This window comes from Loxodonta africana, chromosome 15 (assembly GCF_030014295.1).
Source record: "Loxodonta africana isolate mLoxAfr1 chromosome 15, mLoxAfr1.hap2, whole genome shotgun sequence".
Lineage (NCBI taxonomy): Eukaryota > Metazoa > Chordata > Mammalia > Proboscidea > Elephantidae > Loxodonta > Loxodonta africana.
In genome coordinates, this window is record NC_087356.1 from 66,737,686 (window position 1) to 66,754,372 (window position 16,687).

Consider the following 16,687-nt stretch of genomic DNA (forward strand, 5'->3'; position numbering starts at 1 on the left):
AGGCCAACATCAGGAGGCAGACAGCATCCACTCAGTCCATCCTCAGCCATCTCACCTAACCAGTGTTCAAGGAAGAGAGCTCACCTTGCCTGTTGCTGCCCTGCCCACCTAGACAAGGTGGTGAGAGCTATCGTGTCCACAGGTGAGCAAGCGGCAAAGCACACCCTGCCTGCCCACAGTGATATATCAACACAAAACAAAAAAAGCAGGACAAAATAAACAAACATGCAATCAATAAACAAAATAATACCTTAATATCCTGGAGACAGCAGACAATATGAAAGCATATAAATTGGCAGGACAGTATGGCTCCAACAAGTGACCAAAATAAAGAACCACATAACCTTCTAGTAAAAAAAAAAAAGGCAATGGAACTACCTGATATGGAATTCTAAAGACTAATATTTAGGGGGTCTCCTAAATTAGGAAAGAGATCAAGGAAAACAGACAAAACCAACAAAAACATAGCCCAAATCAAGAGAAACATGGACAAAACAAATAGAAGAATTCAGGAAAATAATGCAAAAATGAAATATCAAAATAAAAAATCAGAAATTATATAAAAACAGCAACTAGAAATCCAAAAGACAAACAAAATTTCAGAAACGGAAAAAACTCAATAGGTTTTAGAAGCAAATTTGAAACAATGGAAGACAGAATTGGCAAGATTGAAGATGAATCCACTTCATTTAAGAAAAAATCAGAGAAAAGAATGAAGAAAACTTAGGAATTATGTGCGAGAAAATCAAGAGCAAAAATTTGCTTGTGATCAGAGTTCCAGAACAGGAGGAGAAAATGGAAAGCACAGGGAAGATTGTTGAAGATTTGCAGGCAGAAAACTTCCCAAATATCATGAAAGATGAAAAGCTGATTATCCAAAAGCTCAATGAACCCCATATGAGATAGACGCCATAAGAAAGCCTCCATGATGTATCATAATCACACTTGCCAAAATGAAAGACAAAGAAAGAATTCTGAGAGGAGCTTGGGAAAAGGAAAAAGTCATATACAAATGGCAAACAGTAAGACTGAACTCATTACCTGGCAGAAGCTATGCAGGCAAGAAGGCAATGGGAGGACTTAAGAAACCTTGAAAGAAAAAAAAAAAAAAAAAAAAACTGCCAACAAAGAATAACATATGCTGCAAAACTCTATGTCTACTATGATGGCAAAATTAGGACATATGCAGAGAAACAGAAATTAAAGGAACTTGTAAACCAAGCCAAACTTATAAAAAAATATTAAAGGGAGTCTTTTGGTTACAGAACCAACATCAGAAAACAACCTGAGTCTAAAACACACAATGGCATCAGCCAGATACCTATCTAGGTCAAGAACTCTCAATGATAAAACAGAGCTAAAAGACTTAAAACAGGGAACCAAAGATGTCAATCTGTAAATTACAACAACGTCAAAACAATAAAAGGAGGACTATATGTTGTAGGTATAGAACTTTCAAATCAAGAAGTCAAGGTGATATCAAATAATAAAAAACTGATTCAAACTTAGGAAGATAAGAGTAAATTTCAAGGTAATCACAAAGAAAGTTAACAAACCTATTCATCAAAATAAAAATAAAGAAAAACAAAGACTCAGAAAACACAAAATCTATAATAACAAAAGAAGAGACAAGAAAATCCACAAACAAAAGGAACTCAGCACAAGAAAGTAACAGGAACCAAAAAAAAAAAAAAAAAAAAAATCAGCACCACAGAAAAAGCACAATATGACAGCAATAAACTCATACTTATTGCTAATCGCACTGAATGTAAATAGCTTAAATGAATGTGTAAAGAGAAAGAGAGTGGTAGAATGGATTAAAAAAAAAGACCCATAATTTTGCTGTCTGCAGTAGACACACCTTAGACGCAAAGACATAAACATATTAAAAACCAAAGGATGCAAAAATATATCAAGCACGCAGTAAACAAAAAAGAGCAGGAATGGCAATACTAAGCTCAGATAAAATAGACTTTAAGGCAAAAACCACTTCAAAAGATAAGAAAAGACAGTATTTAATGATTAAAAGGACAATTCACCAAGAAGAGATAACCCTAATAAGCATCTATGCACACAACAGTAGGGATTCAAAATACATAAAACAAACTCTAACGCACTGAAAAAAGTAATTAGACAGTTCCACAATAATAGTTGGAGACTTCAACCCAACACTCTTAGTAAAGGACAGAACATCTAGAAAGAAACTCAACAAAGATACAGAAGACCTAACTGAAAAATAAACCAATTTGACTTTATAGACATATGGAACACTCTACCCATCAGCAACAAAGTATACACTCTTTCCTACACACATGGGACGTTCTTTAGAATAGATCACATTTTAGGCCACAAAGCAACCATTTATAAAATCCAAAACATTGAAATAATACAAAGCATTCTGTCTAATCGCTACTCCATAGCAGTAGAAATCAATAACAGGAAGAGCAAGGAAAAAAAAATCAAATACATGGAAAGTGAATAATACCTTGCTTAAAAAGAACTGGGTAATAGAAAAAATCAAAGAGGGAATCAAAAAATTCCTAGAATCAAATGAGAATGAAAACACACCATACTTAAACCTCTGGGAGAAAGCAAAGGCAGTGCTTAGAGGTCAAAGTACAGCAATAGATGCATACATCAAAAAAAAAAAAAAAAAAAAAAACAAGCCAAATCAAAATGTTAGACCTTCAACTTTAACAAATAGAAAAAGAGCTGAAGAAGCCCAAAGTCACCAGAAGAAAGGAAATAAGAAAGGTTACAGCAGAAATAAATGAAAAAGAAAACAGAAATATAATAAAAAGAATCACCAATACCATAAGTGGGTTCTTTGAAAAGATCAACAAAACTGACAAACCGTTGGCCAAACTAACAAAAGAAAAACAGGAAAGGAAGCAAATAATCCAAATAAAGAATGAGATGAGGGACATTACAAGAGACCCAACAGAAATGAAAAGGATCATAACAGGACACTATGAAAAATTGTACTCCACAAATTTGAGAACCTAATGGAAATGGACAAATTTCTAGAAACACACTACCTACCCAAACTAACATAAAAAGAGTTAGAAAATCTGAACAGATGTGTCATAAGAGAAGAGATGGAACAGGTAATAAAAAATCCTTCCCCTCCCCCCCCATACACAAAAAAAATCCTGGCCTGGATAGCTTCACTGGAGAATTGGACCAAACATTCAGAGAAAAGCTCAGACCAGTACTACGCAAACTATTTCAGAGCATAGAGGTCATGGATTGACTTATGTCCCCCAAAAATATGTGTATCATTTTGGCTAGGCAATGATTCCCAGTGTTGTGTGATGGTCCACCATTTTGTCATCTGATGTAATTTTCATATGTTTGCGAATCCTACCTCTATGATGTTAATGAGGTGGGATAGGCAGCAGTTAGGTTAATGAAGCAGGACTCAATCTACAAGATTGGATTGTGCCTTGAGCCAATTTCTTTTGGGATATAAAAGAGAGAAGCAAACAGGGAAACAGAAGGGCCTCATACCACCAAGAAAGTAGTGCCGGGAGCACATCATATCCTTTGGACCCGAGGTTCCTGCATGGAGAAGCTTCTAGTCCAGGGAAAGATTAATAATAAGGACCTTACTCCAGAGCTGACAGAGAGAAAAAGCCTTCCCCTAGAGCTGACACCTTGAATTTGGACTTCTCGCCTACTACGCTGTGAGAAAATAAATTTCTCTTCGTTAAAGCCATCCACTTGTGGTATTTCTGTTATAGCAGCACTAGATAACTCAGGCAATAGATAAGGAAATAATGCTCTCCAATTCACTGTATGAAGCCAGAACAACCCTGATACCAAAGCCAGGCAAAGACACTACAAAAAAGAAAACTACAGACCAATATATTTCATGACTATAGATACAAAAATTCCCAACAAAAGTATAGCCAACAGAATTTGGCATCATATCAAAACAAATAATATACCATAAACAAGTGGGATTCATACCAGGTATGCAAGGATGTTTCAACATTAGAAAACCAATCAATATAATCTACCACATAAATAAAAAGAATCACATGATCATCTCAATCAACACAGAAAAAGCATTTGATAAAGTCCAACACATATTCCTGACAAAACTCTCAATAAAATAGGAATAGAAGGGAAATTTCTCAACATAATAAAGGACGTCTATTCAAAACCAACAACCAACATCATTCTCAATGGTGAAAGGCTGAAAGCATTCTCCATGAGATTAGGAAAAAGACAAGGATGACTTTTATCACCACCACTATTTGACATAGTGCTGGAAGTTCTAGCTAGACCAATAAGGCAAGAAAAATAAATAAAGTGTATCCGAATTGGAAAGGAAAAAGTAAAACTATCCTTATTTACAGATTATATGATGCTACACGTAGAGAATCCCAAAGATTATATAAGAAAGCTACTGGAACTAATAAAAGATTCAGCACAGTAGCAGGATACACTATCGACATACAAAAATCAGTTGGACTCCTATACACCAACAAAAAAAACTTCAAAAAGAAAATCACAAAAATGATACCATTTATAATATCTTCTAAAAAGATAAAATACTAAGGAATACATCTATCTAACCAGGGATGTAAAAGACCTATACAAAGAAAACTACAAAATACTATTGCAAGACACCAAAAAAGATCTACATAAATGGAAAAATCCACCATGCTCATGGATAGGAAGACTCAACATTGTGAAAATGTCAATTCTACCCAGAGTGAACTACAGATGTAGTGAAATCCCAACCCAAATAACAACAGCATTCTTTAATGAGATGGAAATACTAATCACCAACTTTATGGAAAGGAAAGGGGCCCCAGATAAGCAAAGCATTATTGAAGAGAAAGAACAAAATAGGAAATCACACACTACCAGATTTCAGAACCTGCTATACAGTCACAGGAGTCAAAACAGCCTGGTACTGGTACAACAAGGGATACATAGATCAATGGAACAGAATTGAGATCCCAGATGTACATCCATCCACCTGTGGTCAGCTGATCTTTGACAAAGGACAGAAGCCCATTAAATGAGGAAAAGACCATCTTTTTATCAAATGGCATTGGCAAAACTGGTTGTCCTTCTGGAAAAAAAAAAAGAAACAGTACCCATACTTCTCACCACACACAAAAAAACTGAGTCAAAATGGATCAAATGCCTAAATATAAAACCTAAAATGGAAAAAAATAGGGATAACACTAGGGGCCCTAATACCCAAACCCACTGCCATCAAGTCGATTCCAACTCATAGCGACCCTATACAACAGAGTAGAACTGCCAATAGAGTTTCCAAGGATCGCCTGGTGGATTTGAACTGCTGACCTGTTGGTTAGCAGGTGTAGCTCTTAACCACTATGCCACCAGGGTTTCCAAAGGGCCCTCATAGATGGCATAAATACAATACAAACCATAGCAAACACATACAAACACCAGAAGATGAACTAGATAACTGGGAGCTACTAAAAATTAAATACCTATGCTCGTCAAAGGACCTCACCAAAAGAGTAAAAAGACAACCTACAGACTGGGAAAAAATTTTTGGTACAACGTATCCTACAAGGGTCTAATCTCTGACATCTAAAGAATACTTTAGTACCTCAAGAACAAGATAAATAATCCAATAAAAAAAATGGGCAAAAGACATGAACAGACACTTCAGCAAAGCAGACATTCAGAGAGCTAATAGACACATGAGGAAATGCTCCTGATTATTAACCACTAGAGAAATGCAAATTAATGCTATAATGTGATACCATCCCACCCCAATATTACTGCCTCTGATAAAGCAAAAAATAATAAATTTTGGAGAGGTTGTGGGGCATTGGAAATATTATGCACTGCTGGTAGGAATGTAAAGTGGTATAACCACTATGGAAAATGATGCAGCACCTCCCTAAAAAGCTAGAAATAGAAATACCATATGATTCAGCAATCCTACTCCTAGGAATATAACCTAGAGAAATAAGAGCTATTACACGAATAGATATGTGTACACCCATGTCCACTGCAGAATTATTCACAATAGCAAAAGGATAGAAACAACGTAAGTGTCCATCAACAGATAAATGAATAAATAAATGATGGTTAATAGACAAAATAGAATACAATGAAGTGATAAAGAACAAAGATGAGTCTGTGAAACATCTCACAACATGAATGAATCTGTAGGGCATTATGTTGAGTGAAATAAATCAACCATAAGAGGACAAATATTGTATAAGACTACTGTTGTAAAACCTCAAGAAAAGGTTTACACACAGAAAAAAAAAAAAACTTTGATGGTTATCAGTAAGAGGGGTGAGGAGGGGAAATCACTAAGTAGATAGTAAAAAATAAGTGTTAATTTTGGTGAAGGTAAAGACAACAGACAATATAGGAAAAGTCAGCACAACTTGATGAAGGTAAACGCATAGAAGCTTCCGAGACACATCCAAACACCTTGAGGGACCAAGTTACTGGGGCTAAGGGCTGGGGTCTTAGCCTCAGGGAATATCTAGGTCAACTGGCATAACACAGTTCATTAAAAAAAGGTTCTACATCCTACTTTGATGAATAGCATCTGGGGTCTTAAAAGATTGCAAGCAGCCATCTGAGATACATCTATTGGTCCCATCCCATCCAGACAAAGGAGAATGAGCCAAGCCAAAGACACTAAGAAAATATTAGCCCAAAGGACTAATGGACCACATGAACCACAGTCTCCACCAGCCTGAGCCCAGAAGAACCAGATGGTGTCTGGCTACCACCATGCACTGCTCTGACAGGATCGCATAGAGTCCCGGACAGAGCTGGAGAAAAATGAAGAACATCAGTCAAGTTCACAAAAAAAAAGACGAGACTTACTGATCTGACAGAGGCTGGAGAAACCCCCAAAACTATGGCCACCAGATACCGTGCTAACTCAGAACTGAAGTCACTCCTGAAATCCACCTTTAGATTAGACAGGCCTAAAAGCAAACAATAACACATGGAAGAAACATGCTTCCTGGTTCAATCAAGTATTCAAGGCCAAATGGGCAACACCTGTCCAAAAACAAACACAAGAAGGTAGAAGGGACAGGAAAACTGGATGAATGGACACAGGGGACCCAGGGTGTAAAGGGAAAGGGGGAGAGTGATGAAACATTGCAGGGATTGTAACCAACGTCACAAAACAATTTGTGTATAAATTTTTGAATGAGAAACTAATTTGCGCTGTAAACTTTCACCCAAAGTACAACTAAAAAAAAAAAAAAAATCCTGGGGTGGGGGGAAGAGAGTTACAGAAAGAGGGCTAATAAGGAAAATCTAGTCAATGTTGTCTAGGAGGTGGGACTTTTGGAAGACTTGAAGACAAGAATAAGAAATATTATCAGTTGTTCTTGGGTGGCACAAAAAGTCAATATGATTGGCTGCTAACTGAAAGACTGGAGGTTTGAGTTCAACCAGAGACACCTGAGAAGAAAGGCCTGGGAATCTACTTCCAAAAATTCAGCCACCAAAAACCCTATGGAGCGCAGCTCTACTCTGACACACATGGGGTGGGGGTCGCCATGAGTCAGTATCTACTTGGTGGAATTTGTCTTTCTCATGGGAGATACTGAAAGAAAAGTAAGCTGGGGTAAGATTTTTTGAAGTCGGGTTTGGACAGGTGTGTGTGTGTTTGGTCCCTGAGTAGCACAAATAGTTTTATCTACTGATCAAACGTTGGCAATTTGAATCATGCAGGGATTTGCTTCCATAAAGATTACAGCCAAGAAAATCCTATGGAGTAGTTCTACTCCGTAACACATGGGGCTGCCATGAGTCAGAAATGACTTGATGGCAATTTTTTTTTTTTTTTTTTAGTGTGTGTTTTTAATGGAATCTTTTTTTAGGTGCTTTACTAAAGCCTTAGCTATACAAAAGCTTTAAACTATTTTAAAAGCTTGTGTTGTCTTTTGATGCTAGACAGGCATTGCAATACTGATTTAGAAGGGACCCAAAAGTGAGTCGGGTTCACTCAGATTTCGAGTTTCACGTCTTCAAATTTCCTGAAATGTAGATACACAGTTGATTTAGGGTATGCTGTTGTTCTGTACCCTGAATATTTTACTTATGTTTTTGTTTTCATATTAATAAATATGTAGTTACATCATTACTTATTGGCCATTCATTCATTCAACAGTGAATGAAAGAAACACGATCCCAACTCTTAGGAAACTTTTAATCTGCTAGGAAGAAAACCGTTGAACAAATCATTATCAGTGTAATGAATGTCTGCCCATAAACATCATTCAGACTTTGCCAGATGTCATGGCATGTGAGTTCTTCCACAAATATACAGCTTTAATACAGTAGCAAACTAACATTCATTTTCCAAAGTGTGAGAAGATTCTGTATGATGTAGGTTCTGTCATTGGGGTGAGGAGAGGCCATAGAACCCTCATACTATACCTCAAACTACTTGTCTCTGCTTGAGTGTGCTACATTTTGTCCTTTCACCTGTCTTTTGTAAGCATAGCAATTTATTTTACTTGATATTTTCACTTTTCTGCTTTGCTTTCATGGTTTCAAATAGGATAGAAACTGTGGGAAATGGAATACATAAATGACAAATGACTAAAATGCCATAAAAAAAAACTAAGGACTATTGTATCTGTGGGACCCCTGGTAAATAAGAACCCTTCTCCCTTCTTGGATTCTGAGAAAACTGAGAAATAGTTATCAACTCCAGCATTGTTAGAGTCAAGTTGGAAAATGTAACTTAGTGGAAGAAGAAAGGGAGTCTGCTAACTGAACCCCATAATTAGACATCTCTTCAGGCAACACTTGAAGGGCAAACTTTTCTGTTCCTTTCACACTTAGGAGTAATTTGGGATCTTGGCAACATGGCTCAGTAACAACGCCATGGCAGTTAGTAGTAAAAAGGCTATGGATGCAGGTCTGGCTTTATCGTAACCACATGTGTTACATAGGGCAGGAAATGTTTTGCGGTGCGCCATCTACACAATGGGTAGTGTAACAGAATAATGGAGATGATAGCAAAGGAACTGTGTGAACGTGACCTGTGTTTTTCACCAGTTATTTATTGAATATTTTCTGTGCATCATGAACTGTGCTAGGCTCTGGAGAGAGGTAATGATTCCTGGGACATTTAATGCAGCTGTGTGGTAGAGGGATTAAGAAAAGGAGCTTTGGAGTGAGCTGGAGCTGAATTTAAGGCCTGCATTGTTGCATAATATGTGACCTTGGGCCCATTATTTAAAGTCTCTAATCCTCAAAGTTCTCTTCTTCAAAATGGAAACACTACCTTGTGGGTAGTGTTGGTTAATGGTAAATTATACTAGTTAAGGAGCTCTGGTGGCACAGTGGTTAAGAGCTCGGCTGCTAACCGAAACGTCAACAGTTCAAATCCACCAGCTGTTCCTTGGGAACTATGGAGGTCACTATGAGTCAGAATCAACTCAATGGCAACAGGTTTTTTTTTTTTTAAGTATTAGTTAATACAATCCTTGGCAACATAAAGGAAATAAATTTTTTACAGGCAGTAAAAGGGAACAATTGTATTTCTAGCGGAGCAAAAAAAAAAAAGAAATTAAAGAATGGAATGAAGGGTGATTTGGCACAGTGAGGAACTATTGAAGGGTACTTCTTGGACTGCTATGGATCCCTACTATCTCCAATCAGTCAAAATTAGATGCTGATTACAGGGAAAAGAAATCTGTCTCTCGCTGCTTCCTATGACCCTTGGATTCCTTACTCAGGAGTAAGAAAGACACTGAGAATAATGTTAGATACAGAGCTCTTTCTGGGGTAACAAGGGTTACTGAGACACACAAACAAAATCTTACTAGGCAAACAGAGTATAATACTTTCAGGGAAAGCATCTCCATTTTTCACTTATTTATTTAAAGGGGAAAAAATAGAAAGATGATCCCTAGTGGCACATTGGTTAAAAGCTCAGGCAGCTAACAAAAAAATCGGCAGTTTGAATCTACCAGCCACTGCTTGGAAACCCTATGGGGCAGTTCTACTCTGTCCTATAAGGTCACTATGAGTCAAAATTGACTAGGTGACTTTTTTTTTTTTTAATCTGGAGAGACAATATGCTTCTGAAATCCATTGCTAAACCCTTAATTTATTCCAGGACAGTAAATGCTACATTATGAAACACCCTTTTCAGGGACCTTTTCACTTCCTTGTTCCTTAAGGAATAGATAAATGAGTTCAGCATGGGTGACACAAGATTGTTTAATATTTGCACCATAGCACCAAGCAAGGGTTTGGGTGTGGGCTGCAGATAGATGATGATTACAGGTCCATAGGCACAGAGTATTGCAGTGAGGTGGGCACTGCAGGTGGAGAAAGCTTTCTACCTCCCTTCCGCTAAACAGATCCTCAGGATGGCAATGCCAATGCGAGTGTAGGAGACACAAATACTGAGGAAAAGCGTTAGAGCCAGAAGGCCAACATTAGTGAAACCCACCCTCTGGGCCAGGGAGCTATCAACACAAGCCAGGGGTAAGACAGCAGGAATGTCACAGAAGAAGTAGTCCACCTGATTGGCACCACAGTAGGTTAAATGAAAAGTGAAGAAGGTCAGTATGGTGGCATCAAAACAACCCACCAACCAGGACCCCATGGCCAAACCCACACAGACCCTAGGTTTCATGATAAGCATATACCTCAGTGGGTGACAGATGTCCACAAAGCGATCGTATGCCATCACAGAGTAGAGGCAGCCTTCCATACAACCCAGGAAGTGATAAAAGAAGAGCTGTGCAACATACCCCTTATAAGAGATGGCTTGGCTCTGACCATAGAGATAGAAAAGCATCTTGGGACAAGTTACAGAAGGGAAAAATATGTCAAAAATAGATAGGAATCCCAAGAAGAAATACATGGGGGTGTGAAGAGTAGAGGAAGAAACAATGGCCATCAGGATGAGTAAATTGCCAAGCAAAGTGAAGAGGTAGATGAACAAGAAGATGACAAAGAGCACAGCCTCCAGTCCCTTGGTCTGAGGTATTCCCAGCAGAATGAACTCACTCAGCTCTGTGTGATTTCTCATGTCCTTGGGAGAATGGTCTGGGTAGAGACAACCAATGTGAAAACATGAGTGTGGATTGTGATGGACACAACACCAATACATTCATTCTTACCAATCTTTTTTAAACATAAAGATGATTCTGAAATTAAGAATTAGACATTCTGCCAAAGACACTTAAGGGCTAGTAAAGCTAATCTTCATACCTTGAGATATCATATTCCTTCAGGAAACTTTACTAGATACAAAACAAGATAAAACATTACCACATGAAAAAATACTAGATGGACTAAGAGAACAAGATATTGATAATAAACGAGAGCATAAGATTTAATTAATGACAATAATGAACAGCCTAAAACAGACTAACATGAAACAGCCTGATTCTTCTACTTCCTTTTCAGAGCATTCCTACAGTTACTCAAGGATGGGGTCAGATACTCTAAAGATTCATCAAAGGGCATTTTGGGTACCCACACCTCTGATGGAAAAAATGGTTGACCAGATAGTGTGATGAGCATGAGGACTTATGCTGTTGTGCTGATATTATTTGAAGTGGATATATTCTTAGATGGAGTATTTCTTATTTGATGATGTTCGTTTGACTGAAGAGAAACTAACAATGTCAAATTTGATTACTATTGTGGGGTTTTAATTATTAAAAGTCTGCAGTTAAGTAGTAGTATGTAGATTGTAGGTTTTAGTGAAGTCACCTTCATATATAAAGATGCAGAGATAAGATATTTAATTCTTGCTAACCTCTGGAATTTTCCAATCCTTAGTGCAGTAAAACAAAAATAATTATATCCTGCCACTTTGTCTTTCTGTTTTTCGTCTGCTTTTGCTTTATTTTAAAGGGAAAAAAAATAGGTCACTGAATATTCTAAGACTGTGAATCTGCCACAGGGGCGTGCTGTGATCAGCTCTAGTTTAAGGGATCTAGTGAATTTTCCATCTATAAGAGATGATGTTTTCACTTTAAGTTTTTATTTTTATGCGTTTTTTTTTTTTTTTTTTGAGATTCAAAGTATATGAAAATCATCTACTTATAATTGCTCTGCCTTCTAATTGCAATTCCTGGTGAATTTTTCTAATCCTCTTTTATAATTCACTGTGTTACTGATTGAAAATTTCATCTATGAAAAAAGCATGGAGGTGGTAAGGTAGGCTAATTCTATCCAGATACACACAGAAAATTCTGGTGGATTTGATTTCAGGTTCCATTAGCCTTTAAGGTCCCTGAGACCAAAGACTGTGTAATTTGTCACTGAATCTGCAGCACTTATTCCAGTACCTGTGAATGTTGGCATTTAAATATTTGTTGAATGAATTAACTTATAAATAGACTTAGTCTGTAAATTCCATGAAGAAAACATGGCTATTGTTCACCACTATATATTTGGGATTTTGGAAATGGTAACACTCATAAATAGGCTTAATAGAATGGAATTTTTGAATGCCCGGAAATTATTCCTTTTGTCCTTAGACTGTTTTAAGCTGTTTGATTAACCCTGGAAAGCAATGATTATAGTAAGCCTGCTTTTGGCTCCAGATTGCATGCTAGTGAGCAAAATTTAGATATTCATTGAAATGTAGAATACCTAATTCCTGACTGAGGCAAGGTAGGATGAGCCTTGGATATCTCCATAATTATTCATACTGCTAATTGCCTCTTGCTGGGGAAAAAAGTAAATGGGAGCTGGGGTTAGAGGATTAGCAAAAAAGACTGGCTTTCCCTGAGAAGAAGGGTAATGAGAAAGTCATGATTAGTGGAAAGTTCTGTGTCAAAAAGAAAAGGAGAGAAAAGGAATTAGTGGCAAAACACTTGACATAAGGCAAAACTTGTTTACACAACCAGAGGTACTAGATTTAGATAGTGCATCTTAGTTCACGTGAAATTAGACCTAAAGAGAGTTATCACACTACCTTAACACAGCTCATTTCCTTTGCAATTATTGTTTTTGCAGTACTAAGTCTATGAAAATTCTGTTTATTGGGTCTTTTAAGTCTTTGAGTCCTCTAGGGTTTCTTCCTGGAGTAAAGCCAATTATTATTATTTTTTTTTTTACTTTTTTTCAAATTACCTTTTTCTGCTTTTAGTGGGGACCATCTAAACCTGAAGTCTCTGGAGCCAGTTTATACCACTGCTGAAGTTATTGGTGAAAGAGTTTATGGTCACTGGGCAGCCCCTGTACACTGGATGAGCGGTGTTTTAATGCAAGTATCCCATGCATTTCTGATCTAGGTTCAATGATCAGAGAGGACTAAAAGAATGATTGCTGAGAAGGTATTTTGACATATTTCCAGGTGAAGACTTTTAATTATAATGCAGAGAAAAAAGTAGAATTTAATATGTGACTTTGAAACTACAAAAATGTAAATAAATAGAAAATATTAATGTAAGCTATGAAAGTTTCAAACAATGAAAATGTAAATTCATGGAAAAACAAAAGTAAGATGTTGAAAACCAAAATCAAATGATGGGAAGATACTGCTGCAATGCAAATCTGGAAAAGACAGAATTTTATTGCTGTCTGAAGAAGGGAATAAGGTAATGAGTAAATGGTGATAAGAAAAGGGAAGATTTTTGAGCTGGACAGATTCAGTTTTGAACCCAGGCTCTTTTACTTACTAATTTTGTGACTGGCTGAGTCACTTTGCCTTGCTGTGCTTCAGTTAACTTATCTATAAAATAGAGATGGCATTGCCCTCTGAGTCATTTGATGGATTACAGGGGATGAGGCAGTATGTAGAAACTAACGTGGTGCCTGATATATAGAACGTGCTTATTAACTGCTATTTACTCCTGTAATTTAGGCAAGAGTAAAGACACTCTTGCAATATATTGACAATATTGGCATGGACATAAAAAAACCAAAACCAAACCCACTGCCTTCGAGTCTATTCCGACTCATAGAGACCCTATAGAACAGAGTAGATCTGCCCCATAGAGTTTCCAAGGAGCTCCTGGCAGATTCAAACTGCCGACCTCTTGGTTAGCAGCTGTAGCACTTAACTGCTACGCCGCCAGGGAATCCTAAATAATTCACAATTTGGGGGAAGTGTCTGGGACCCACCCCTGGATACCTATGCAGGTTTCCCCTCAATTATACTGAAGTACAAAACTAAATCACATAGCGGAGAATATTGCTAGCCATGGCATAAGTGCCTGCCCCATTCCCCCACCATGCATACACCCTTCCCACCTTTTCAAAACACAGGAAGATATGAATTGTGCTAATACATGACATCAGTGTTAAACTAGGTGAAACTTGTCACATTTCTGTTCATCGCAAAGGAGTATAAATATTATTTTCTTCAAGATTAAAACTGAAAATAGAAACTGTGAGAATTATCTCATAAAAATAATATCATTTCAGATAGCAATTTTTTGGTTAGGATTTTTTTTCTTTTTAATTTTTGTTCTTGTAACCTCAATATATATGTATGTATGTATGCATATAAATACAGTCTTAAACATCCAAGCTCCTCACCATTCCAGAGCTAAAACCAGACAGGTTTGTAGGCATCAAAAAAGTACCTGGAGCTGAGAAGGGGAATTAAAGTAGCAATTTAGTGTTGCCCCCAGAATAGGAATAGATACAACTTTCCTAAAAGATTCAACTCAATTTCAAACATTTGCCTAGGAAAAAGCCAATCACAGCATACGAGAAACAACTTGGATTAGCAGTCTAAAGACCCAAAGTCAAGTTCTAATTTTTGAAAATGTGATTCTGAGCAAGTACCTTCTGAATCTCAGCGGCTTATCTGTGCAGAAACAGAACACATTCCCTGCATCAGCAGCCTCCATCCTAATCATGCAAAATTTATCATTCCAGCTAGGACACTTTTGAGAGTGATCATGGACATTGTTAATAACTAAAACAGGACAAGAGTACATGAAGAAAAGTCCTGGCAAATTGCTGAAGAGTGTCTTTAGTTATATGTTCTTCATTTGTGTTCCACAAACCTGTATTTTGGTGTCCATCACAATAATTACACTCCTTCAAAGTGTGAGATGTTCTTATCATTACGCTTGGTATACAGTGGGTACCCAATGCATGTTTGTGGTTAATTAACTAAGATAACATTTACTTCACAAAATCACTGTGAATGTTAAATATGATAATGTTCATGAGAGATTTTGTTATCTAATAAGATGCTACATAATGTTGCATTATTATGACAGTTGCTATAGAGATCCTGTGTAAAGAATTTGGGAAGTTACCTGTATGGAGATAATAGTTGATGTATTAAGCCCAAAAGAGATCCCTAGAAGAGAGTAGATAAAGCGAGGCCAAAATAGGACTCAAGGCCAAACCTTGAGAAATACTACATTTTAGGCACAAGAAAGGGAGCCATTTAAGAAGCAATATAGGTATTCTTTGGAGAAACAGGAAGAGAACCAATAGAGTGTCTTTTATATATCTTTTCCTTACATAGATTATTATTTTCTTCACATCAGAGAATATATCCAAATAACTTTAGAATCCTAAGCAATTGTGTGGTGCTTGGTACATAATAGATGCTAAACTAAAGATAAATAAACCAAAAATAAATCAATGAACAAATTCCTGCATGCTGCTTTACAGATTGAATTCAGGAAAAAACTCTGGTCATTACATACATAAGAAGGAAGCCCTTAATTGTGATGTTTTCCAACAGTCCTTGCTCCTCAGGTCTCTAAAGTGAGGGTAAAAAGTAAAAATTAAGAAAGATGGGAATAAACTGTGAGCACTTAGGTGGTCAAAGGGTTTTAATGACTTAGGTAAAGAAAATATATGTTGAGTTTTCACTCCTCTTTTTTTTTTCTTTTTTCAGTTTCTTTTTCAGAGCTGTGGGACTCTCCACACTAAACATCTCTCTTCCTTAGTTGCCATGGGATTAGGTTTAGGTTCTCCAACCAAGGACCCCAAATGATTTTCTTTCTCATCCAGAATCGCATAGAAAGAGGATGCTACACAGCTGATGGCAGCCCTGTCACCTGGGGTGATTTCCTCAGAGTTAGAAGAAGTGAAAATATTTCCATTTAAATGGATGGGTTTGGTCATAGTCCCTCTGGAGCCCCACCCATGAAGTATCCTGAGACTCAAAGAGCAGGAGCCCTCTGAGCATAGGGACCAATTAAGTGTCAGATGTTGAAGGAATTTAAGGGTTAGAAATAGAACATAACAGTCAAGTTAATCTTTAAAGAATTGTGAATTAAAGAGTTTGTGACTCTTTCCTGGCCACCCCACATTTCTGTTTTGGGCAAACATTCTCTCTCTCCTTTTGTTCTCTAAAGGCCTCAGGGACTTGGTCTGCTAATCTTTCATTTTTTCAAATATCCCCTATTCTCTTAACTGTATGGTTGTGGAAGAAATTACAGCATAATAAAGAGTACCTACCTTGGAGCCAGAAGATTCTGGATGTGAAGAACTAGTATATTTTTCATTAGGTTTATGTACTCGAGCAGATTGATGATCCTTTCTGAGCTTTAATTTGTAAAGTGGAGTATTAATGGTACTGTCTCATAGGGTGGTTGTGTGTGAGGACTAAATGAGATAATGCTTATGAACTTCATGGCATATACTATGTGCTTCTTTGATTTTTCTTATTTCTTGAGGTTGGGTGGAATTTATATTCCTAATCTCCTTAATTTAATTGGTGTAATCTTTCCCTCTTTCTTTTCCT

The 16,687-nt window shown here is 37.1% G+C and overlaps 1 protein-coding gene across 1 annotated transcript; it reads right to left on the reverse strand.

Annotated features, from left to right (window-relative positions):
• Positions 1-10,105: 10,105 nt before the first annotated feature.
• LOC100677322 (olfactory receptor 10N1-like) lies at positions 10,106-11,722 on the reverse strand. Its single transcript, XM_010601658.3, is given in 1 exon segment — positions 10,106-11,722. A coding segment is annotated over 1 exon segment (1,014 nt). The 5' UTR covers positions 11,120-11,722.
• Positions 11,723-16,687: the final 4,965 nt, after the last annotated feature.